Source organism: Chelonia mydas, chromosome 6 (genome assembly GCF_015237465.2).
Source record: "Chelonia mydas isolate rCheMyd1 chromosome 6, rCheMyd1.pri.v2, whole genome shotgun sequence".
NCBI classification, from domain to species: Eukaryota; Metazoa; Chordata; order Testudines; family Cheloniidae; genus Chelonia; species Chelonia mydas.
Genome location: NC_051246.2, coordinates 6,567,894 through 6,591,397, shown reverse-complemented (window position 1 = coordinate 6,591,397; position 23,504 = coordinate 6,567,894). Strand labels below are relative to the sequence as shown.

The 23,504-nt window shown below is 43.7% G+C and overlaps 2 protein-coding genes across 2 annotated transcripts in view; both read left to right on the top strand.

The window, feature by feature from the left end:
- Positions 1 to 8,157, top strand: part of LOC102941694 (interferon-induced very large GTPase 1) — a 33,281-nt gene extending 25,124 nt beyond the window's left edge. Inside the window, 2 exon segments of the mRNA XM_037898961.2 lie at positions 3,196 to 6,810; positions 6,813 to 8,157. Of these exon segments, the coding sequence (XP_037754889.1) occupies positions 3,196 to 6,810; positions 6,813 to 7,915 (4,718 nt within the window). The 3' untranslated portion in view covers positions 7,916 to 8,157.
- LOC119566513 (maestro heat-like repeat-containing protein family member 7) overlaps positions 1 to 23,504 on the top strand; it is a 626,780-nt gene that overhangs the window by 581,699 nt on the left and 21,577 nt on the right. The gene's annotated exons all lie outside the window — the stretch shown is intronic.

Below are 23,504 nucleotides of genomic sequence, written 5' to 3'. Positions count from 1 at the left end.
CACAGTATATAAATAAGTAAATACTCCAAAGATCAGGGATTAGAACTTGACGCTTCCACCCCTTAGGTCAGTGCCCTAATCATTAGACTATAGAGTCATTCTCTTTCTCTGGCCCAAGGACTATTAAAGTATTGTATACAAAGTGAAACGGCTTTGATAGGAGAGACAAAGAGACCCGCACCAGAATACCCCATAGCACAGGGCACTCACCTGGGAGGTGGGAGACCTAGATTCGAGTCCATGCTCTGACTCAGGCGAAGTTGGGAGAGGACCCCATGTGCCCACATCCTGGGTGAGTTCTCTAACAATTGGGCTACTGGGTCCAAGGAGGGGAGGCATCATCAGTTCCTCCGGCTGTCTTTTGGGGGGCAGGGGAAAGGAGTCCAGCCCAGTAACAACACTCCAAGGTGACCTCTGAGCACAGCTACTGGATCAGGCCCCAGCAGATGGGCTAGGTGGGGGAACACCTAATTTGAGAACGACAGTGTGGCTTACATATGAGCAAGGCATCAGGATTTAGGCAGCTATGTGCATGCCCAGAGGCAGAAACGTGGGTACCTACTGAATTTAGGCACTACAGGGTTAAGCAGAGCTGAGCAGGGGTTTTGAGGATCTAAATTTTGGACTTAGGTGCCTAAAGTGGCAGTCAGGGGCCCAAATTCCTTTGTGGATCTAGCCCTAAATAGCTTAGGTGCCAAAGTCACATTTTAAATGACTTGGGACTTAAGACGCTTAAGCCCTTTTGAAAATGTTGAGTTCGTTCGGACCTGCCTAACATCAGGATGGGAATTTATCATGTCTTCAGTATTTTTTGCAATGCAACATCTATGGGTGCTACAAGCGTGGAAGTGACAGTCACCAGAGCAGAGGGAGGAATAGAAAGATGAGTCCTATCAAAACAGACAGTTCTTGAGCACCACTGTCGTCTTGTTTCACTTAGCTGTGCTGACACGTTGTTTACCCAAATTGAAAAACAAATGTACATTTTATTTTTCAAACAGAAGAGAAACACAAAGTATAGACAGGATTGAGGGGGTCAGCTGGTCGATTATCTAGGTTTTTCATTTCCCCACTACAGTCAGAAATGGTACAAAGGCTACAGCACACTCAGTGATATCAATCCTCATGCTTCTGTGCTTAAGACAACTTCTAACTACTGGGGAGTTTGGAGGAGACGTCTCCTGGGGACAGACTATCCCAAAACTGCCCATTGCAGGGTTTTGTGCATCTTTGCCTGAAACCTCTGGTGTTCGCAATTGTCAGGGACAGGAGACTGGGCTGGATGGATCATTGGTCTGATCCAGTCTGACAATTCCTATGAACTGTGGGAAAGTCTAGTTCTTGAGAAAAGGTAGGATACCAACATGCATAATGGTAGAGGGAAATTTGAACCATGTACTGCTATGTTTGAGTTTTGGGATGTTCAGACCAACAGAGAAGTGGTCAGGCTACAAGCCTTATTTCCAGACTATGCAGTCCAGCTGCCCCATCCCATCCAACTAATGCAAACCTTATTTTAATTAACGTATATTAGACAGAAGTCAACCACCCTAGAGCTGCAGGATGTGACATTTGCCAGGGATAACCAGGGTTGTGAGGCACCTTGATGCCACCTGCCCTTAGTGTGAGGAAGCGTTGGCTGTGCCTACCAGAGGTCAGATTCCCAACTCCACTGACCCTGGCAACACAAGCAATGCCCTCTAAGCCTTGCAGTCCCTGTTGTCAGTCTATAGGTTAGAGACAAGCACAATCCAGCCCTTGAACCCTTCAAACTTCTCCTTGGAGCATCCAGTCCCTGGTCCACTGGACACTCTCAGTATTCACAGATATACTGCTCCCAAAGGAACAGTACACCCCGGCTTACCAGTTCCAGCTCAGATGACCGCTCCACTTAACACACAGGACTGATATGTTTATAGTGAAATCATGTATACATTTATTTAACAAAGCACAGAGATTTGAGTGACAGCAAGTAGAAATATTGGAAACAAATGATTACATATAAAATCATAACATGCCTTCTAGAGCCTTGAGATTCACAGTCACCATCCTGGTCAGGTGGCCGGTAGTATATTCCTACAGCAATACTCTTATTATTCAAGCATTCCCCCAGCCCTCAGTTTAAAAACTCTGCTACAACCTTTTAAATTTTACATGTCAGCAATCGGGTTCCATTTTGGTTTAGGTGGAGCCCATCCTTCCTGTATAGGCTCCTCTTTTCCCAAAAGGTTCCTCAGCTCCTAATAAACCTAAACCCCTCCTCCCGACACCATCATTTCATCCATGCATTGAGAGCCTGCAGTTCTGCCTGTCTAACGGGTCCTATGTGACACCCCCCCGCCCTCCTGCTGGTAATAGCTCACCTTAAGTGATCACTCTGTTTACAATGTGTGTGGTTACATCCATTGTTTCATGTCCTCTATGTATATAAATCTCCCCACTGTATTTTCCACAGTATGCATCCGATGAAGTGAGCTGTAGCTCACGAAAGCTTATGCTCAAATAAATTTGTTAGTCTCTAAGGTGCCACAAGTACTCCTTTTCTTTTTAATAATACAAGTATGTGTTGGGAGGTGAGTGTGAAATAGAGAGTGTCTGCATGTCTGCGTGTGTGTGTGTGTGTGTGTGTGTGTGAGAGAGAGAGATGGTGAGCTGGCTGCTTGGGAAATCTCAGAATCAGTGCACTGTCTCTCTAAGAAAGGCAGGCCCTTACCATAGAGTAGACTGCAGCAGCTCCCAGTCCTCTTGAATCAGGCTGTCATGTCCCCTCGCCCCTGCTCTGTGGAGGTGGGGTACAGAGGCAGGGGGACACCCTGACATCAGCACCCCCTACCCCCGCTCTGCACAGCTAGGGTGAGGGTCCCGGGAGCAGCAGCAGGATGGAGCAAAGTGGGGGAAGGGCACCACTGAACACATGCTGTGAGCCCTGCTCTGCTGTAACACCTCATTATCAGAGCATATTGTTAAATTGCAGTTTAACCCTAAATTAGTAAACTAAGCACCTATCACTTCCTGTTTAGTTCTCTTCTATAATGCAATTCTCATCCCATTCCTGTCTCTGTCCTGAAATTAAAATGAAGGACTGGTTCTCCATCAAAAAAAACAAAAACAAAAAATCCCCAGATAATTGAAATATGTAACTGAGACAATTTCAAACTCTGAATTGTTCATTCACACTTTAATGTCTTTCTGCAGTGAAAAGAAAAACACTTCAGGAAGTTCTCTCAAATTTAAACCTGGATCAGCACAGAAACAACAAGCTGAAGCTAAGGAACGTCCTGGAAGTCAGCCTAGAAAGTACAGAGAACAGCACTCCTAAGTCATTAACAGATTTACCTGGGCACTTCCTAAGGAAGGTGATGGCTCTGAATGTGATGGCCAGAAACACAAGCCTTGTTCAAAATGCTGATGAAGAAAATGATGACGAGGAGAAAGATTTGGGTATGACAGAGGATTTTCTTTCCCAAAATGAAACGGACACTACTGATTCTCTAAACCCCCTCGATGTTCTCTGTGCCGTTCTGCTTTGCTCAGACAGTTTCCTACAGCAGGAGATCCTGTCCAAAATGTCCATGTGCCAGTTTGCCCTCCCTCTGCTGCTACCCGCCCTCGACACCCCCAAGTGCACCCTGATGCTGTGGGCCATGAGGGACATTGTGAGGAAGTGGAGGCCGCACTCCCTGGCAGAGAGCAGAGGGTTCAGAGAGGAGAGCCTGGTGCTCACAGAAATGCCAACCGTTTCCTTTGTGCGGATGGGGAGCTGCAGCTTCTCCAAGTCCCACCTCCTCAATGAGGTTCTCAGCCCCTCCCAGCAGCACCACGATTTCTTTATCCATCGGGACATGGAGTCTGGGAACTTCCCTCGGGAAATCGCAGATGGGCTGGTTGAGATTTCCTGGTATTTCCCTGGGGGGACGGAAAATTCTGATCTTTTCCCAGAACCCATTGCAGTTACAAATCTGCGTGGAGACATTGAGTCCCACTGGCTACAGTTTAGTTTTTTAGCAGAGGTCTGCTCCGCAGTGTTCATAGTTACCGAGAGCATCGGTGAGAGAGAATACGAGCTGTTATCATCTCTGAAAAAATCCAGCTCTAAATATTATTTCATCCTCAACTGCAAGAATAAGAAACCCAAAGAAACTCTGGGATTCCTTAATAAGCTGGCCTCAGTGTTGAAGCTGAGCAAATCACAGCTACTGGTGAAAGATCGTACCATGAATAATGCAGGATTTGTGAAAAAGGTGCAGTCCACCATAGGAACCATAGTGAATTCATCTCCGAAGACAGTGAGTTTGGAAGCCATGGCTGTGACGGCATGTGACCTAGGAATCCAGGTGGATGAGGACTGTCAGGCATGTCAGTGTGGGAGGAAATATACTGAAGAAATCACTGCAGAAATAAGAGGTGGGGCAAAATACAAAAGAGAAATGCTGAGACTCCAAATGGACCCATGGAAAAACTTGACTAAAGTGGAAAAAGAGATGTGCCGAATGAAAAGGCAAGGGGACGTGGCCACTGAAGACTATAAATCTGAGCTGAAAAAGAAATGGTTAGAGATACGCAGACAGCAGAATCAGTGTGACCTTACTAATGGTTTGACTAAGTTTATCAATGGAATAGAACACTTGCCTACAGTGGAGAAACATTACTTTCTGAAATGGATGAAATTTAGCCTGGATAATATTGCTAGGGGGAATCTTTCTAAAATGCGGGCAGAGTATAAAGAGAAATGTGAAACTCCAGGAGTGGACCGAAAACAGCTGGAGGAATTAGATAAATTAATATCTGATAGTTCCCTGGGGGTGGAGCATTTCATGCGTGAGTTGGGGCAGTTCTATGAAGCTGAGTGCTCAATGGTTAAAGAAGGGAAAATGAAAAAAAGCCAAAGACAATTCACCCATCTCCCAGGCATAGCAGCTGACCTGATGCTGGAAGGGTTTCCCATGGAGTTGATCGATGGAGATGCATCCAACATCCCACTGCAGTGGGTGAGAGATGTTCTGAAGGAGCTCCATGCCAAGCTGGGGGAAAAGTCCAGAATGGTGGTTCTAACGGTGCTGGGAGTGCAGAGCACTGGGAAATCCACCCTTCTCAACACCATGTTCGGCCTGCAGTTTGCAGTGAGCAGCGGTCGATGTACGCGAGGAGCCTTCATGACGCTCATTAAAGTTACAGAAGCTGTTCAGGAGCTGCTTGGCTGTGATTTCATCCTGGTGATAGACACTGAAGGTCTGAAGGCCCCTGAACTAACAGCACTGGAAGACAGTTATCAACATGACAATGAGCTGGCCATCCTGGTGATTGGACTGAGTGACATCACCATCGTTAACATGGCTATGGAGAATGCCACAGAAATGAAGGATGTTCTGCAAATTGTGGTCCATGCATTTCTCAGAATGGAGGAAATAGGACAACACCCAAACTGCCAGTTTGTGCACCAGAACGTCAGTGATGTGTCTGCTCATGATCAAAACATGAGGGACAGGAAACACCTCCTGGAGCAGCTGAATGAAATGACCAAAGCTGCAGCAAGGATGGAAAAGCAAAGCAGGGAAATGGCATTTTCTGATATTATGGAGTATGACCCAGAAAAACACAATTGGTACATGCCTGGCTTGTGGCATGGAGTCCCTCCCATGGCTCCCGTAAATATTGGATACAGTGAGAGTGTGTGCGAGCTAAAGAAATACCTGTTTGAATTCATAGAGAACCGTTCACGGAAAAGAGCTGGAAAGAACATTCCTGATTTTATTGAATGGTTGAGGAGCCTGTGGAATTCAGTGAAACATGAGAACGTCATCTTTAGCTTAAGAAACACCCTTGTAGCTGAAGCCTATAACCAGCTGTCTATGAAGTACTCTGAATGGGAATGGGGTTTCCGCAAGGAGATGTATCTCTGGGTATCTGAAAAAGAAACTTTTATCCAGAATCAGCTGCCAGAGACACTAGAGGGTGATCTCTTACATAGCTTAAAAATGGAAGCACAAGGGAAACTACAGCAGGGAGAACAGAAGCTCTTGAATAACTTAGAACAGTATTTTAAAGGTGAAGCTCCAAATTTGAACCTGATAGAAAAGTACAGAGAAGATTTCAAAAGGAGCGCAAATAGCCTCAAAAGAGAACTTGAAAATTATTCAACCAGTAACTGTGAGGAAGCAATTCGAATACGAAGAGTACACCACAAGATAGACATTATCCAGTCTGGGTACAAGCAGAAAATTGAAGGGGAAGTTGACAGACTCTTGGCTGAATGCAGAAACAGAGAAGATAAACTAGACCATATGAAACTGAAAAAAGAATTTGAAACGATGTGGCGAGAAACCTTGTCAGAGTTAAAGCTCAGTACTTTACAGAAACGTCAAGTTGTTCAAGATATGGATCTCCAGCTGAGAAAGGATCTGGAGCACAGAGGGGGTGCTGTCAGACAGATACTACAACAGGGAAAAAGCCTGCTGGGTTACGGAATGAAGTCTTTCACAATGAAGAAGGAATACTTAAACCTAAAATGGGCCAGAGCTGTTAGAGAATACTTCTCACAGGAATGTTACTGTAAAATTGAAGAGCTTGCTCTATCTTTAATGAATGAATGCAAAAAATACATTGAAGAAAAAGTTAAATCCAAAACAGACTATGATGAAACCTATTGCGGAGAACTGCTGCATATGGTTAATGAGAGGTTAAAAGAGGAGGATATGAAGAAACTTCACACTTCTCTTTTCTTTGAAGTTGACCTGAAGCTTCACGTTTTGGGGGAAGCGGCTTGGGCATTTCAAAAGCTGCACGAAGATTTTGTCAAAGAAAACGATCCTCAGCACGTCTGGAGAAGCTGAAACCTCAGTATTTCTCCCTGTTTATGGATCTCTATTTGGAAAAGGATGAAAGCCAAACAAGGGCGAGGGATTTCTGTGATCAGTGTCTCAAACCTGCCCTGGTAGAATATGTGTTCGAGGTACTTGGAGAGCAAATAGTGGATGACATTCTCAGCAGTGAGCAATCCATTACATACAGGAACCGGAGCTTTTTTCAGTTTGAGCTACTGAAGACTTTGTTGAAGGAGAGCAACTTTGACAACTATGTGAAATACATTAATACATATGAAGATTTTGTCCAAACCTGGATAAGGAGACAGCTTTTGGAACGCTACAGCAAGATGAAAGACTTGGGAGACATGGAGAAAAAGATTCTGTCCCCAGTGATAGATAAAGTCAGGAAGGCTCTTAAATGTACCAGTGTTAGAGAGAAAAACACAGTCTCGGACTTTTTAGATTCTGTTTGCAAAGAGCTGCAGAAGGACCTAGTCATTTCCAGGGATAATTTAGTGGGGATACGGTTTATAAATACAGCAAGTCTTAAACAATTTTCGGATTTTATACCAACTTTACTTCCTGCTCTGGAACATCAAATCTTAGCTGAACTGAAAAAGATAAAAGTTGAGTCAAAACTCTCTAATCTGCCACCGAAGCCTGTGGCTGAAATCTTCAAGCAAGTGTTTGGCTGTGGGAAGCAGTGTCCATTCTGTAAGGTCCCCTGTGAGGCAGGAGCCCCTAGTCACAAGCAGCACTTTGCATCAGTGCATCGCCCTAAAGGATTAGGGCAATACAGGTTTCTGTGTAATGAAAAGCTTGTCTATGACATATGCTCCTCTGCTGTAGTTGGCAATGGTACATTCCAAAATTCAGACACGAAGTGGATTGCTCATCCCTACAAAGAATATCTGAAGTATTACCCAGACTGGAGCATTCAGCCAGATCCCAGCATAGAAGCTTCCAGTTACTGGAAGTTTGTTTTTCAGAAGTTCAATCAGGAGTTTGCGAAACAGTATAATGCTCTACCAGCTGATCTCCCAGAGGACTGGGGCACAATAACTGAAGATCAGGCACTGGAGAGCATAAAGCAAATTTTTAACAGGAAATAAGCAATTTACTGAGAGTCTGTTTACATGGGGTGCATGACGCAGTGCTTGAGATCCACTAATACATCACCAGGACAGAGCACAAACTCCAATTGAATTAAAAATAGGAAAAACCTCTCAAATAGATACAGACTGTAATATAGTTATTGGTTCTTTGAGAGAGCAACTTCCCAATAGAAAAGCTAGTACAGGGAACTGCTTAACTCTGAGTTCACACTTACCTACAGATATATATTATTTACAAACCTGCATACCTGTCTTCATTTCCAATGACTACACTACTTCTTAGGCCTCAACTGGAGTATTGTGTCCAGTTCTGGGCGCCACATTTCAGGAAAGATGTGGACAAATTAGAAAAAGTCCAGAGAAGAGCAACAAGGATGATTAGGGGCCTGAAAAACATGACCTATGAGGGAAGATTGGAACATTAGGAAAAACTTCTTAACTGTCAGGGTGGTTAAGCACTGTAAGAAATTGCCTAGAGAGGTTGTGGAATCTCCATCATTGGAGATTTTTAAGAGCAGGTTAGACAAACACCTGTCAGGGATGTCATAGATGGTGCTGGTCCTACTATGAGTACAGGGGACTGGATTTGATGACCTCTCGAGGTCCCTTCCAGCTCTATGATTCTTAGAATGTTTTTAAATATAAATATTCCCTGGCTTTAATACGGTAATTTATTATAATACAGAACATTTGACCAGCAAATAATCTTATTTCCAATTGTCATTTAAAACTCTCTATATTTACTTATAAGGAATGTACACTTATCTACATTTAGCTGCCTATTACACTTCTCTCTCTCTCTCCAAAATGCTAATAATTTCATGTATACTTGTAATGCGAGAAATATTACCATGTGTGATTAGTCTGCAGTGTGCTATTGATTACCATTTTGAGTTTACATCACAAATCCAAATTATCACAGAATCAAAGAATCTAGGACATCAGATTTTTCACAAAGATCACAGACAATTCGACTTTGCATAAATCCTTGTTTAACTTAGAATTTTGCTGAATCAAATTAATCTTTTCTTCTGCAAACAAAGAACAATATGGGGAAACACAGTATATTTGTGACATTTCTCATTACAAGATGGTTTGATACAATTAGAAATATGTAAAAAACCCAAAACTGGAGTTTGTGAATTTTTCTTTTCCTGAACTGTTATTTACCTCCCTCCTACCTAGTAACCAATTAAGGCACCCTATTAATTCACTTTGTCTTAATTTGGCCCCTTTGTGCATAGGCATTATTATGATATAGTCTTTCTCTGTAGGGTCACCTACTATTTTCCCCACCCGGATCTCTGCCTCATTCAGTGCACAGGATGGATGGTGTTCGGGGAATGAATTATGGTTGTGTAGTGAAGGAGACTGTTGGCCATAGAGCCCATGGCTTGCTTGTTGCAGAAATTGAAAGGTGTGCTGCAAATGAGGCAGGAGACTGCAGGAAGAGCAAGGATTAGCTTTGTGGTTTTAGGTAGCTACATTCTGCCCTGGAGGACTGGATTCTACCCTGCCTCCAACACACATTTCCTATATAATGCTGGGCAAGTCACTTAAACCAAAACTCTTCCTCATAGGTGGCCACTGACTGTGTGTTCCTTATTTTCAGGGTGCCCAACTTGAGATACCTGGTGTCAGATTTGTAGGAGTGCTGACCAATCACAACTGCAGCTAAGATCAATGGAAGCTGTCCACGGAACAGATAAAGTACTACAAAAAGGCTAAATATTCAAGTATACTAAGATACTAAGGTCTCTCAAGTTGGACATCCAGAATTAGTAAACAGTTGATAATTTTGGCCTTCATTTCTCTGTGCCTACAGTTCCCCATCTGTAAATAGGGATAATAATACCTCTCCACCTTACAGAGGTGTTGTGAAGATATGTTCATGTTTGTGAAACACTGAGATATTACAGTTACAAATGTTATTGAAAAGAAAATTAAGAATTCTGCACTCTGTGCAGGGTTTGGATGACATGCAGTTAAGAAGGCCGACTGCCACACACTGAATGACAAAAAAATATTGAATCCATTGAGTCAGCATTGTTCATCTTGTGCACTAAATGAGGCAAGGGTCCAATGGAAAAAATAGTATGTGATCATGTAACTTGATAATTATAATAATGCATATGCACAAGGGGGACTAACTAAGGATGTGCAGCCTTAATTCTATCTTCTTCTTCTTCTTGAGTGCCTGTCTTTGCAACCTTAACTGTCTTTTAACACAAGGGTTTTTTTTAAGTAATACACATGTACACTAGATCAAGTTATTATTTGAAATACTGTCATAACGATAGAGTTATAAAAGGTAAACAGAGCTCTAAAAGGTGCAATTAAAATGTAAGAAACCATATAGAAAAGTAAAAGGTATCTAAAGTTTCTATCACTCAGCGGCTCCCAGTCTTTCCAGACTACTGGACCCCTTTGAGGAGTCTGTTTTGTCTTGCGAACTCCCAAGTTTGACCTCACTTAAAAACTATTTGCTTACAAAATCAGACATAAAAATACAAAGAGTGTCACAGCACACTAGTACTGAAAAATTGCTGGCTGTCTCATTTTGACCATATAATTATAAAATAAATCTATTGGAATATAAATATTGTACTTACATTTCAGTGTATAGTATATAGAGCAGTATAAACCAGTAATTGTATGAAATTTTAATTTGTACTGACTTTGCTAGTGTTTTTTATGTGGCCTGTTGTAAAACTAGGCAAATATTTAGAGGAGTTGATGTACCCCCTGGAAGACCTCTGCATGCCCTCAGGAGTACACATAACCCCGGTTGAGAACCAATGCTATAACTCGTCAGTCCAATTTCTTTGCGAAGGCAACATGAGCACAAAGAGTATTACAAATAGTCCAGCCCATGCTGTCTATTTTAAATTGAGATGTGATCGATAAGATTATATATCTACCAATACAGATAAATATCAAACTAATAGTTAAAGTTGGAACAAGGCATCTGTTTTATACTAAGAAGATAATGCATTCTATTGGTGTGCTGAGAAGTCAATATGTAGTGCAAATCTTTAAAGTGAACCCAGTGAAATGTAATATGATGCAAATGACCATAGGTTTTGACTATATGATTGGCAGTTGCACAGAACCACAACAAATGAAGTGATCCTGTTGTCTTGCAAGTAAAGAGAAGGTAGGAACCAAGAACTGGAACAGAGGTGTAAACAGCTAATTGGTATTTTATTATCAACATTATTGGCGTTGAATTAAAGCTACTGAATTAAATCATTTTATATTTTTGTGTGACAAACTACTAAACAAGTACAAGTTAAAAAAAGTATGGATTGGATGAATGGACTATAAGGTGGATAGAAGGCTGGCTACATCATCAGGCTGAATGCGGAGTGATGAACGGCTCGATTTCTAGTCGGCAGCAAGTATCAAGTGGTCACTCTGGGGCCGGTTTTGTTCAACATCTTCATTAATGATCTGGATGATGGGATGGATTGCACCCTCAGCAAGTTCACAGGTGACACTAAGCTGGGGGAGAGGTAGATATGCTGGAGGGTAGGGATAGGGTCCAGAGTGACCTAGACAAATTGGAGGATTGGGCCAAAAGAAATCTGATGAGGTTCAACAAGGACAAGTGCAGAGTCCTGCATTTAGGATGAAAGAATCCCTTGCACTGCTACAGGCTGGGGACCGACTGGCTAAGCAGCAGTTCTGCAGAGAAGGACCTGGGGATTACAGTGGATGAAAAGCTGGATATGAGTCAGCAGTGTGCCCTTGTTGCCAAGAAGGCTAACAGCATATTGGGGCTGCATTAGTAATATCATTGCCAGCATATGGAGGGAAGTGATTATTCCCCTCTATTTGGCACTGGTGAGGCCACACCTGGAATATTGCTTCCAGTTTTGGGCCCCCCAGTACAGAAGAAATGTGGACAAATTGGAGAGAGTCCAGCGGAGGACAACGAAAATGATTAGGGGGCTGGTGCACATGACTTATGAGGAGAGGCTGAGGGAACTGGGCTTATTAAGTCTGCAGAAGAGAAGAGTGAGGGGGGATTTGATAGCAGCCTTCATCTACCTGAAGGGGGGTTACAAAGAGCTAGGCTGTTTTCAGTGGTGGTAGATGACAGAACAAGGAGCAATGGTCTCAAGTTGCAGTGCGGGAGGTTTAGATTGGATATTAGGAAACACTGTTTCACTAGGAGGGTGGTGAAGCACTGGAATGGATTACCTAGAGAGGTGGTGGAATCTCCATCCTTAGAGGTTTTTAAGACTCAGCTTGACAAAGCCCTGGCTGGGATGATTTAGTTGGTGTTGGTCCTGCTTTGAGCAGGGGTTTGGACTCGATGACCTCCTGAGGTCTCTTCCAACCCTAATCTTCTATGATTCTTTGATACAGAATCCTCAAGGGATGTGAAAAGACTTTACATAGAGACTCTATTCTAACATTCCTGTAGGCAGCTGAAAATACTGATGAAAAGGGCATGAACTCATGCAAAGACTCAAATCCTCACCAGAAACATGGGTCATTTTCTGTTTGGCCCACATCAACTTTGCCAGGAAGAGGAACCAGGCCGTGCTGCCCAGCAGAAACTGTATAAAATACTGGTTTTGTTCAGCATGTCACTTTCTGAAGTAGGAACATCTGCACAAGACTGAAAGCAGGACCATTATTGGTTGGCCTCCAAGAGCACATGCTAGCTGGTAACAACTAAAGTCTTGTCTATTAAGCGTCTATTAACTCTGTTTCAAGCCTGTTTGGGGAGACCGCTGCCAAATCCAAAAGTATGGTTGTCGTAACACCTACTTGAATGAACTTTCTATCCATCTTGAGAAAGCAGTCATCACAACTCTTGAGATGGAGCTGGAGAATACATCTTCAGGTTGGTTTCAACTGATGTATAAAAAGTCTTTGGCTACTCTTGTATTTTCTTGAACAAAGTCATCACTTTGTTAATTTTAAGCTAATTGCTTCTACGTATGCATCTTCTTTCATTAACAAGTTTCAAATTAGCTGTCTGGAAACAACACAAAGGCCCAGAAAGTGAATACATTATTTAGAGTGTTGAGGCTGGAAAAACTCATATTATTAAAAAAAATATGTGTAACAGGAAACTGTTGTTTACCTGCAACAATACAGCTAAGAGAAACCCTGAGTGTTTCAGAGAGATCAGAGGTGAAGTGTCAGAAGAAGAGGTGCTGGAATAAAATGATAATTTAACAAACAATAAGTCACCAAGTCCTGATGGTACTTCTAAGAGTTCTGAAGGAGCCTAAGTATGAAATGGCTGAACTGCTTACAAAATTATGAAGTTACAACTGGAGGACAGCAAATGTGTCAATAAAGAAAATAGTAGATAGAGGACAACAAACTGACAAATCATTTATACTTCCAAAATGCCTTTTCACATGAGGCTACTAAAGAAGTGAAGTTGTCATGGGGTGAGAGTCAAAATATTGTCAAGGATCAAAACCTGACTAGGAAACAGAAAGCAAAGAGAAGGATTAAATACTCAGTTTTCATCATGGCAACAAGTTAACAGCTGGGTGCCTCAAGATTCTGTACAAAGTCTCTCCTTTTTTAAATATATTTAGTAGTGATCTGGAAAGCAGAATGAGCACTGAGTTAGCAACATTTGAAGATGATGCAAACTTATGTTGGGTAAACTTAATTGCTCTGTATTTCAGGTATCACAGTTCTATTTTGGTACCAAAGAAAGCTACCAGTATAGTACAGAAATAGGAGGAAGTTTGCTGACATACTATGACTGTGCTAGACCTTGAATTAATATATTGGATTTATTATCTCTTAATAAATTGTACCACCAGACACTGAATTCATTCTTGTAGACACTATAATCTAACCACTTGCATTTTGCCTTCTTTAAATCTTTATTTGCTTTTAAAATTCTATTATGGCGAATAAAACTTAGAGATTTACATTAATTCTCTGGTCCACACCTTAGTTAAGGAAGAAATACAAAGAACCACCAGAACCCTCGTAGAGATAACTGGTTAATTAAAACTGCTGGAACAACAGCCATTTTACAACCTGTTTTTCTCACACTGATCTCCAGACGTACTGAAACAAAATGCAAAGTGGTAACATTTTTCAGACACTTCGTCATTAGAACAAATGGACGTTCTTAATTCTGATAACTGGCGACCAGAATCAGATCTGAATTTCTAACTGTGGGTGTAATCTGAGAAAGGGTATCTTGTTCACAAGAGACCAAACCGTGATCACTTATTGAACCATTAGCTTAAAGACATAATTTAATGACAGATGTCTGTGTTGCAAACTTTTGCAATGAATGTGAGACATTGCACCCCATATTCTTTAGTGATATTCTTATGATATGATTATAGCATAACTGTAATTTTTGTGCAAGATGGGTCATGTAAGGTGCCATTGGAAAAGTTATGATTTGCTGAATATGATTACTCTGGGAAACCCAAGCTCCAAAGCAAATGCAGCTTGTACCTTAAGAATCTGCAAGTCTGCTTGTACCACCAGTTAGGGTGAGAATCTGCTAACTCATATCCAGTCTGTCTAGTATGTTAAGCTTAGTTTGTGTTTTTGTTTATTTGCTAGAAAATCTGCTTTGATCTGTTTACTATCCTGTATAATCGCTTAAAACTTAATAAAATAATAAGCTAATAAACTTGTTTTATGTTTTAATCTAAACCCAGTGTGCCTTTCAGTAAAGTGTCTGGGGAAAAATCTCAGCTTGGCTTAACACAGGCTTGTTGCATTTCCTCTCCTCATTGAGGGAGGGGCAAATCTATGGTCTTACGCTGTACAGTTCCCTGTGCAGTGCAAGATGGTAACATTTTGGGTTTATACTCCAGTGGCGGGGGGGGGGGGGGGGAGAGTGCCTGGGAAGCTGGGGGTTATCTTGACTGTAGCCTCTCTATTGTTGGTTCACACAGTGGCTAGTCAGAGAGCCTGCATGTAACTGCAGCTGGGTGTGTCCCTACCTGTGTGAATGCTGGTAGAGCTGTAGGACCAGGAGTGGGTCTACAGCTTGTCACAACAGCACAGTATGAGAATATTCCTTATTTCCATTCTCCACACCAGTCACGATTTTATACACCGCAATCATATCCCGCCTTAGTTATCTCTTTTCCAAGCTGAAAAGTCCCAGTCTTATTAATCTCTCCTCATACGGAAGCTGTTCCATCCCCCTCATCATTGTTGTTGCCATTTCTGAACCTTTTCCAATTCCAATAGATCTTTTTTTGAGATGGGGTGACCACATCTGCACACAGTATTCAAGATGTGGGCGTACCATGGATTTATGTAGTGGCAACATGATTTTTTCTCACTTATTATCTATCCCTTTCTTAATGATTCCCAATGTATAGACTTTGGAATATAAATTACAATATTAAGGTCCAAATTTTCAGAAATGGACACAGATTTTTAGTCCCTCTCTGTTTTGGGACCCCAACTTGAAACACCTTCAATCACATTTTCAGTGGTGCTTTGCACCCACAACTCCAGTCAACTTCTTTTGGAGATACAGTTGCTCAGCAGTTTCTGAAAATCAGATCCAAAGTGTCTAAAATTGACAACCCAAAATTGAAGAACCCAAATCCATCGCCATTCCTTAAAATCTGGGCTTTGGGCTGTGCCAGAAGGATCAGAACAGTCTCAGTGTTGAGGATTTTAGGAGGCAGTCTGTTCCAGCACCAAAAAGACATTTCTCCTCTGGCTTTACTTAGCAGATAGTTTAAATACACACCAGAGAAGAGGCACTCAGTGGGCCCTAGAGCTGGGGCAAAGACGGTTTAAATCCACAAGAGATATTGAAAATTCAGCCAGTCTCAGAGCCAGGGGAAAATGCATTTCCAAAAGGCATTCCCTCCTAATAATCCTCAATAATCACTGAAGTGGTTTGAGATGTGTGGACAGAAGGCATTATGAAAATTCAAAAAAATTATCATAATCAAAATCTAATTAACGTGTCATCTAAACAGAGTTAAAGTGCTATAAGACAAAATGAGATGAACTCACTTATTGCTTAGCAGACTAAAGTATTTCCACTCCATGTCACAGCTTACATAATACTGGAGACACTGCCATACTAGGACTTACCTGGAGGTAGCTCCCGCCAGACTAATTAGCCTGATTTATGGAGCAATGCTAGAACCCTCAACACCCCAACCAGAGGAAAAAAGTGGCACCTCAGAAAAGATAGAGTGAGACCGGAGAGGCACTCAAGACTTCCACAGGCGTCACTTCACAGGGAAAGGATGGTGCCCAGTGGCCGGGCCCCTAGAGTGAAAATTTGTCTTTTTTGTTTTACACTGGACATCGGGCCAAATTCATCCCTCGTGTAGCTTCATTAAAGCTAATGGGAGTTGAACCAAGGATGAATTAGGCCCAGTGTGAACCAAAAATTTTAATTAAAATGGTAAAATCAACACCGGATTTAGAGACAGTCAGGGGATGCAAACTAGCGCACTTTCTACACTCCTTTCCTAGGAGAAATAGGCAAACTCCTTTACAAAGACAGCCCAGGTCTGTGTGGAGACAAAAGGCACATTTGCTCACGCTTTATTCCAAGTTCATTGTACAACTGGTAAAAACAGTGTAGCTCCTTTCTAGGTGTCCTGAGTTCATGGTGCTCTAGTTTATGAATGCCGAGCGGCCTCAGTCAGGCTTTGTCTACACTACGCAGCTTTTAGCGGCATGGCCATGTTGACACAGCCGGGATGCTAGAAGTCGGGCAGTGGAGCTGCTGTTTCTTGGCTCTTTTGCCAACAAAATACTTCCACCCCCAACGAGTGGCATTTGCGTTGTGGGTAGGAGACCGCTGGTGCCAACAAGGTGCTGTTCACACTGGCACTTGTCGCGGAAAAACTTTTGTCTTTCGGGTTTTTGTTGTTTTTAACACCTCTGAATGACAAAAGCTTTGTTGTTCAATTGCCAGTGTAGACATAGCCTTAGACGAACCCGGGACTCCAGCTTTTGTTCCCAGATGCCAAGCATTCAGTCAGCAACCATTCCTTCTCTATTATTCCAGAGGTCTAATTAAAAACATGCCATAGCCAAGGCAGGATTCAGATCATGAAGGGTCTCCAGCGCTTTAAATCTGAATCTGTAACTAATGATAAAACTCGGAACTCTCGTTAGGAAATCAAACACATTTCTTTTTTCAGCAGAGGATTTTGCAGCTCAAAACAAACTGCAAGTTATAAAGATTCTCCCTCCTTGAATCTGTCCTTCAAAGGTAAAAGTTGGGAAATCACCATGCAGATATTGGCAGTAAACCCAGCTCTTACCGCGCAAGCCATTTCATTTAACTGAAATTCTTTGTTTGGTCACTGGCCATTAGAGACAAAAAAACCCAAACAAACTCCAGATCAAGAAGATATTGTAAAAGAAAAAAACCCCAAAACAAAACACACACACACAGAAAGGGACACCCAAAGTAAAGAGAGGTTACTTACCTTACAGTAACTGGAGTTCTTCAAGATGCCTTTATCTTTGTCTTTTAGCCAGCAGTGTATGTTGTGGCCACACGTGCACACTTGATGCCCTTCCATCCCCTACTAGGGGATAACAAGTGGAGCAGCCTCCATACAGTTCCTTCACCAACATAAAAAAGTGGAGAAGGACTCCATATCAGTGACTCCATTGGGCCCGTTAGAGCCAGGCCGGTGCCAGGCACATGGTGCAATAATGGGGGGAACTAGGAAATGTGAGCTCTCCCTGAAGTATGATTCTGTGTTGAAGCTGATGAATAAAAAGGTCGCTGATGTGTTGAAACAGGGAGCTCTTCAGCTCGTGCATGCGAGGAAGGCACTAGGCCCACTCTTTATAGACACAGAGAATTGTCATCGTCAGCACTTAGGCTCTGGTATGGTAATAGTCTGGATGCAGAGGACAATGGGGAGATATACAGCAAAGGGGGCTCTGGTTCCAGAGTAACCATAAGGTCCACATTAGAGATGAAAACTGTCTGCCATGGTCCCTTCTAGTGCCATCCCAATGCCCTCTTTCTAGGCAATACTGGGTCAGTATTTGCTGAGTGTCATACTTAAAGGGTGTGGCTCCTTTCAGAGAGGAAGGATGTCCCTCCCAGGAAGTAACACTGAGGGTGTGAAGGGGTTTGCACCATCACAGCTGTGTTGCCTCCTTGTGGCTCATCGGGGCATTAGCTTGCCACTGGTTTGAGACCTCCTCTTGAAGTTTCTCAGCTCCCTTTGTCCTAATCACGCATTTGGCAGCTTCTCTCATGCTCTAGAAGCTGCAGCATTTCCTCTTCATGGCTTGACCATCTGGCCAGATCACTATAGTTCCCCCCCTCCCTTTTGGTGTATAAAAGTCTCTCTAAACAAACCATCTCAGGCAGTATTCAAAGTCCACCTCCCCATCTGTGCCACTTCCCTGGTAGCTGGTAGGGGAACCCAGGCCCACCCTCGATACTGGGTTCCAGCCTCGGGACCCTGCAATCAGCAGCAAAAGTCTAGGTGGTCTTACCCTCACTGCTGTTTGCCTCGTCTTCTTCCTACTCCTTTCTCACACCCCTGAGAGTGACTGCCAGCTCTCCGTCCCTGCAGCCCCCTTTCTGCACTGCTCTCCCTGGCTTTATACAAGGCCAGCCCCTTCCTGTCCAACTGGGCTTCAGGTACAGGTAGGGCTGTTTATCCAGCCTACACCTCACCCAGGCCCAGACCATCGTGCACAGTAGCCCCTTCTGAGCCAAGTTAATCCCCTCAGGGGTGGTGTGGGGTGAACACCCCATCACAGAGGGAATGACTACACTACAAGCTGTATAGTGGCACAGTTGCATCACGGCAGTGGAGACGTGCTACGGTGCTGGAAAGGATTTTTCCTTCACTCGAGAAAATCCACCCCTTTGAGAGGCAGTAGCTCAGTGGACAGAAGAATTCCTCAAGTGACCCAGCTCCATCTGCAATGGGGATTAGGCTCATGAAACTGTGTTGCACAGGATGTGAAATTTTCCACAGCCCTCCGAGTGATGTAGCTAGGCCAACCTACGTTTTAGGTGTGGACCAGGCTTGAGAGGCAGCTGAAGAAGGTTTGTTTCCTGCCTCAGGGAGAAAGGGAAACTGTCCCAGCAGCAGGAGGGGAGCTGCCTCTATCCCACTCCCAGCAATGAACAGACGTTGTTCTCTTGCCTACGGACCATGTGGCTGTGTCATGATTCCATAGACTCTGCCCACTTGTGCTGCTAACCCATGACCAGGGAGACAACGGGGACAGGTAACCAGCTCCTCCCTATACAAATGCCTCCTCCAGCTCCTAAGGAACAGTCTCTCAGACGGACACTGTCTCTCTGCACCATGACTTTTTACTAGCCAGAAACATGGGCCATACCTCCAATACACAAGCCTCTTAAGTGTCCATTAACACTCCGCCCCATCAATGCTCCCTGTGTGTCTCCCATACATGCTCCATCTGCCCTATCGTTCCAGCACTGGGCTCCTCTCCCCACCTGCTGCTGCGGTGCCGGGGCTGGGTCTCCCTGGCCTCCCACCTCGGGCTGCTCAGGGCTCCCTCCCCACAGCTTGGCCTGATCCAGCAGGGGCTGAGGCTGCAGAGCAAACAACCCCATCTGGAGAGGGCCCCACCACATGGTGCAGAAGGGCCCAGCCGGGCTGATGGGATGGGGCACAAGGGGCAGCAGCAGCTGCCAGGGCTGGGATCCTGGGTAAGGCCTGAACCACAGTCTAGAGCTGGGCCCTGCTGGGTCTCCAAGGAGCCCAGCAATAGAAAGGCCCCATCCCCATCTTAGGTGATAGGGAAAAATATCCATCCCCTGGGGGTTTGGGGCTGGGAGCTCCACCGCCTCCTAACTCCTCACCCCAAATCACTCCCCTGCATTCATCAACCCCATCTTCCCCCCACTCAGGCTGCCCGGGGTGACTTTGTTGTGTCAGTTTTACTGTCACCCAAGGGACATTCCAAGCTCCCTTCTCCCTCAGGACCACATGGGCCCTCATTTAGCCTCACGGGATGGAGGTAGGGGCCTCATTTTTATACAAGGATCCTGTAGTGGCCAATCAGGGGCAGAGAAAGGTCTCAGAGGAGCAGAAAGTCCGAGAACATGCTTGCTATTAATCTCTGTGACTCAGTTCCTCATCTGTAAAATGAGAATGATACCACCTTATCTCACCAGGGGTGTTGTGAAGATGATTTCAGTCATGTTTGGAACAGTTATTATACTAATTTGTCTGGGCAGAGTAATGTGTGAGACAAAGATCAGAACCCTGAATAGTCTAGATTTGTTGCAAAAGGACTCTGGGGTGTGGGGCGGGGGACACAAGATACCCATTTAAAATTTTTCAAAGTGTGAATTTTTGAGGTGTAACAGTTTTGTATGTCTGAGCCTAGTCTGCATCAAACCCCCATGAAAAGTTCAAATAATATGCCAATTTTAATTTCTCTTTCTTTACTTTAAAGTAATTTCTTAAAAATAATGCTCCGCTGAAATGAAAACTCTGCCTCAACCTTAACGGTATGTTGCTACTGCTTCACCATACTTAGAGACAAATGAGATACGCAAAATGGGGTGGGTTGTTTTTTGCAGACCAATCAGCTTAGATATACCCAGCAAACTGTTCCCTATTGAGCTCCACTAATTATAACCCTGCCTTGTTGGGTTGAATTTGTACAGACACTAGGGGTATTGTACACTGCAATAAAAGACCTCCAGCACCAAGCCTCAGAGCCTAGGGCTGAGGGGATAAACAGAGTGGTGTAGATGTTTAGACTTAGGCTGGAGACGATGCTCTGAAAACCTCCCTGCTCGCAGAGTCTCAGAGCCTGGACTCCAGTCTGAGCCTGAACGTCTGCACTGCTATCTTTAGCCCTGCAGCATGGGTGCTACAAGCTGAGTCAATTACCTTGGGCTCCGAGGCTCGAGGCTATGGGTTTTTCTTTGCAGTGTACACAGCCAGGTACTTCCATTCTCATGTAGCGTCAGGATTAGACCCCAAACCTCCTCTCTAGCCCCCTCCAGCATTTAATTATCTTACTGGTGCTTTTGAATGCCACCTTTCCCAGATTTGGGTTGCAGAGGAAGGATGGTCTTATGTAATGTTGAAGACAATGGGCTATAACTGGGCAAATCACTGAATCTCTGGGGCCTCAGTTTCCCCATGTGTAATATGGGAAGAATAATCCTCCCTTGTCTGTTCAGACTGTGAGCTCTTTGGGGCAGGGGTGATCTCTCATGGCGTGTCTGTGCAGTACCCAGCAAACAGGGCCCTGATCTCAGCTGAGCCCTCGAGCACTGCTTTAATACTATTAATAACAAGATGAAACCCCACATCTCAGACATGTCTGGATTGTATTAGCTCAAGATACTGTTACCCTCCTCCCACCCTCTCTGACCTAGGACAAGAGGGCCTGAGCCACTGAAGTCAACGGGCACTTTCCCATCAGCTTCTCTAGGGATGAGTTCCAGAGACACCAGTCCCCACTGTTGAATTCAGGCTACTTCCTGCCCAGATGGCCCTTGGTCCCTGTCTTAACCAATTTCCTCCTGTTCTTTCCCTGACATCCAGTGGGAGGGCTCTGTTAATTAATTTCCTCACAATATCTCACACTGATTTCATTCCCAGTGAGGAACGTTCCCACCTCTGGTCTTTGTCTTGTGTGTGTAAGCCCTGTGACCTGAAGCCTTGGAGCAAAGGAAACTCGCTTTGGTCATCTGTTGGTGAAATGAGAGAAGGGTCGTCCAGAGCTGCTTAAAAACTGCAGACGGGCAGGGATTTCACTGGGGAGAAGCTCTCTGCTGCCATCTGTTGGACAGACAGGAGAGTTGCCTGAATGGGCCAGGCCTCATTTGCATTTCAGTTTTGTGACAGTTTTGGGCATTTTAGTTAAATTTTGAGTTTGGGGACAATGAAGTGCAATTGATCTTGTTGGGAAATACAAGGACAAGTCTTTGACATTGACAGTGCCTGGAGTCACTGTGACCGAGACTGATTTCAGACCAGTTGGTTAAGGGAAACTCAAACCAGCATTAATTAGGTCTTTATGAGAACTTCTGGAAAATTGAGTTTGTTCCTTTTGATTGCTGAAAATACCTGGAAAAAGGGTTAGTTACAGGTATATATAAAACCAGGGGATCAATTCTTAAAGCTGTAAATGGTGCGTTAGCTGTATGACTTGCATTAATATCCATGGGATCCCTGATGCTAAAATTGTCAATATGTCTCTTTGAAAATTAACCTTGAGAAATTGCTGCGGGTCTTTTTCTCAGAGTCCGTCGGTTCGACTACCATGTTTTCCTGCTGTCGCTTTTTGTGGATTCTGGAGGGACTCTGAAGCCCAAAGCATGATGTGCATGCTCGTGAGCAGATCGGGCAGACAAGATCATTGGTGAGAGTCTTGATAGCAATCACAGTGGTATGACACTTTCCCCTTGCAGCTAACAGTCGATTATTTCTATCCTCTTCAAAGTCTTGAAAACTTGAGTGTTGGGTGTCACTATGCTGATCTATTTGATGCAGCCTTCTTGAGACTATGCAGTTTTATTGCACCAAAGTGTAGGCAGTTCTTGATGCTGTCCTTGTGGTGCTTTCTGGTGTGGCCTTGATTCCGGTGTCCTTGTGCCAATTCTCCATAGACATTTTTTCTGGCAAGTCAATGTTCAGGCATCCTTATGATGTGTCCAACCCAGCACAGTTGGGCTTTTATCAGCATCGTCTCCGTGATTGTGGCATTTGACTTTTGGAGAAACTCCCAGTTGGTAATTTTGTCTTGCCAGCAGATCCCCACAATGCTGTGCAGAAATCAGATATGGAAGGCTCTAGCTGTTTGATAGGCCATTTGTATGGTGTCCAGGTCTCACAGCTGTAGAAGAGAGATGTGAGCACAAAAGCATTGTAAAGATTTATTTTTATTGAGAGGGTTATGTTGTGGGATTTCCAGACTGTGTAATGTAGCTTTCCTAGCGACTGAGAAGCTTTCTGTATCCTATTTGTGATCTCTTTGTCAAGAGATCCATCATTGAAGATGCTGCCGCAGAGAGAGGTAAAATTGTCAATTTGCTTTAGTTGGCTTTCACTAATGGAGATGCTCGGGGATATGGCCTGGAGTGGTGAAGATGATTGATGCAACTCCACAGTTTTCTCCAGGCTGATTTTGAGGCCAAAAAATTTTGATGCTTCAGTGAAACGATCTACGATGCACGGGACATCTCCCTCTGTGAGTGGTAGGAGGGCACAATCATCTGCATCTTATTAGTAGTTGTCAAGGTTCCTTCCCCACTCTGAACTCTAGAGTACAGGTGTGGGGACCTGCATGAAAACCTCCTAAGCTTATTTTTAGCCACTTAGGTTAAAACTTCCCCAAGGTACAAACTATTTCCCTTTTTCCCTTGGACTTTATCGCTGCCACCACCAAGAGTCTAACAGATATATAACCGGGAAACAGCCCACTTGGAAATGTCTTTCCCCCACAAATCTTCCCCAAACCCTACACCACCTTTCTTGGGGAAGGCTTGATAAAAATCCTCACCAATTTGCACAGGTGAACACAGACCCAAACCCTTGGATCTTAAGAACAATGAAAGAGCAATCAGGTTCTTAAAAGAAGAATTTTAATAGAAGAAAAAAATAAAAGA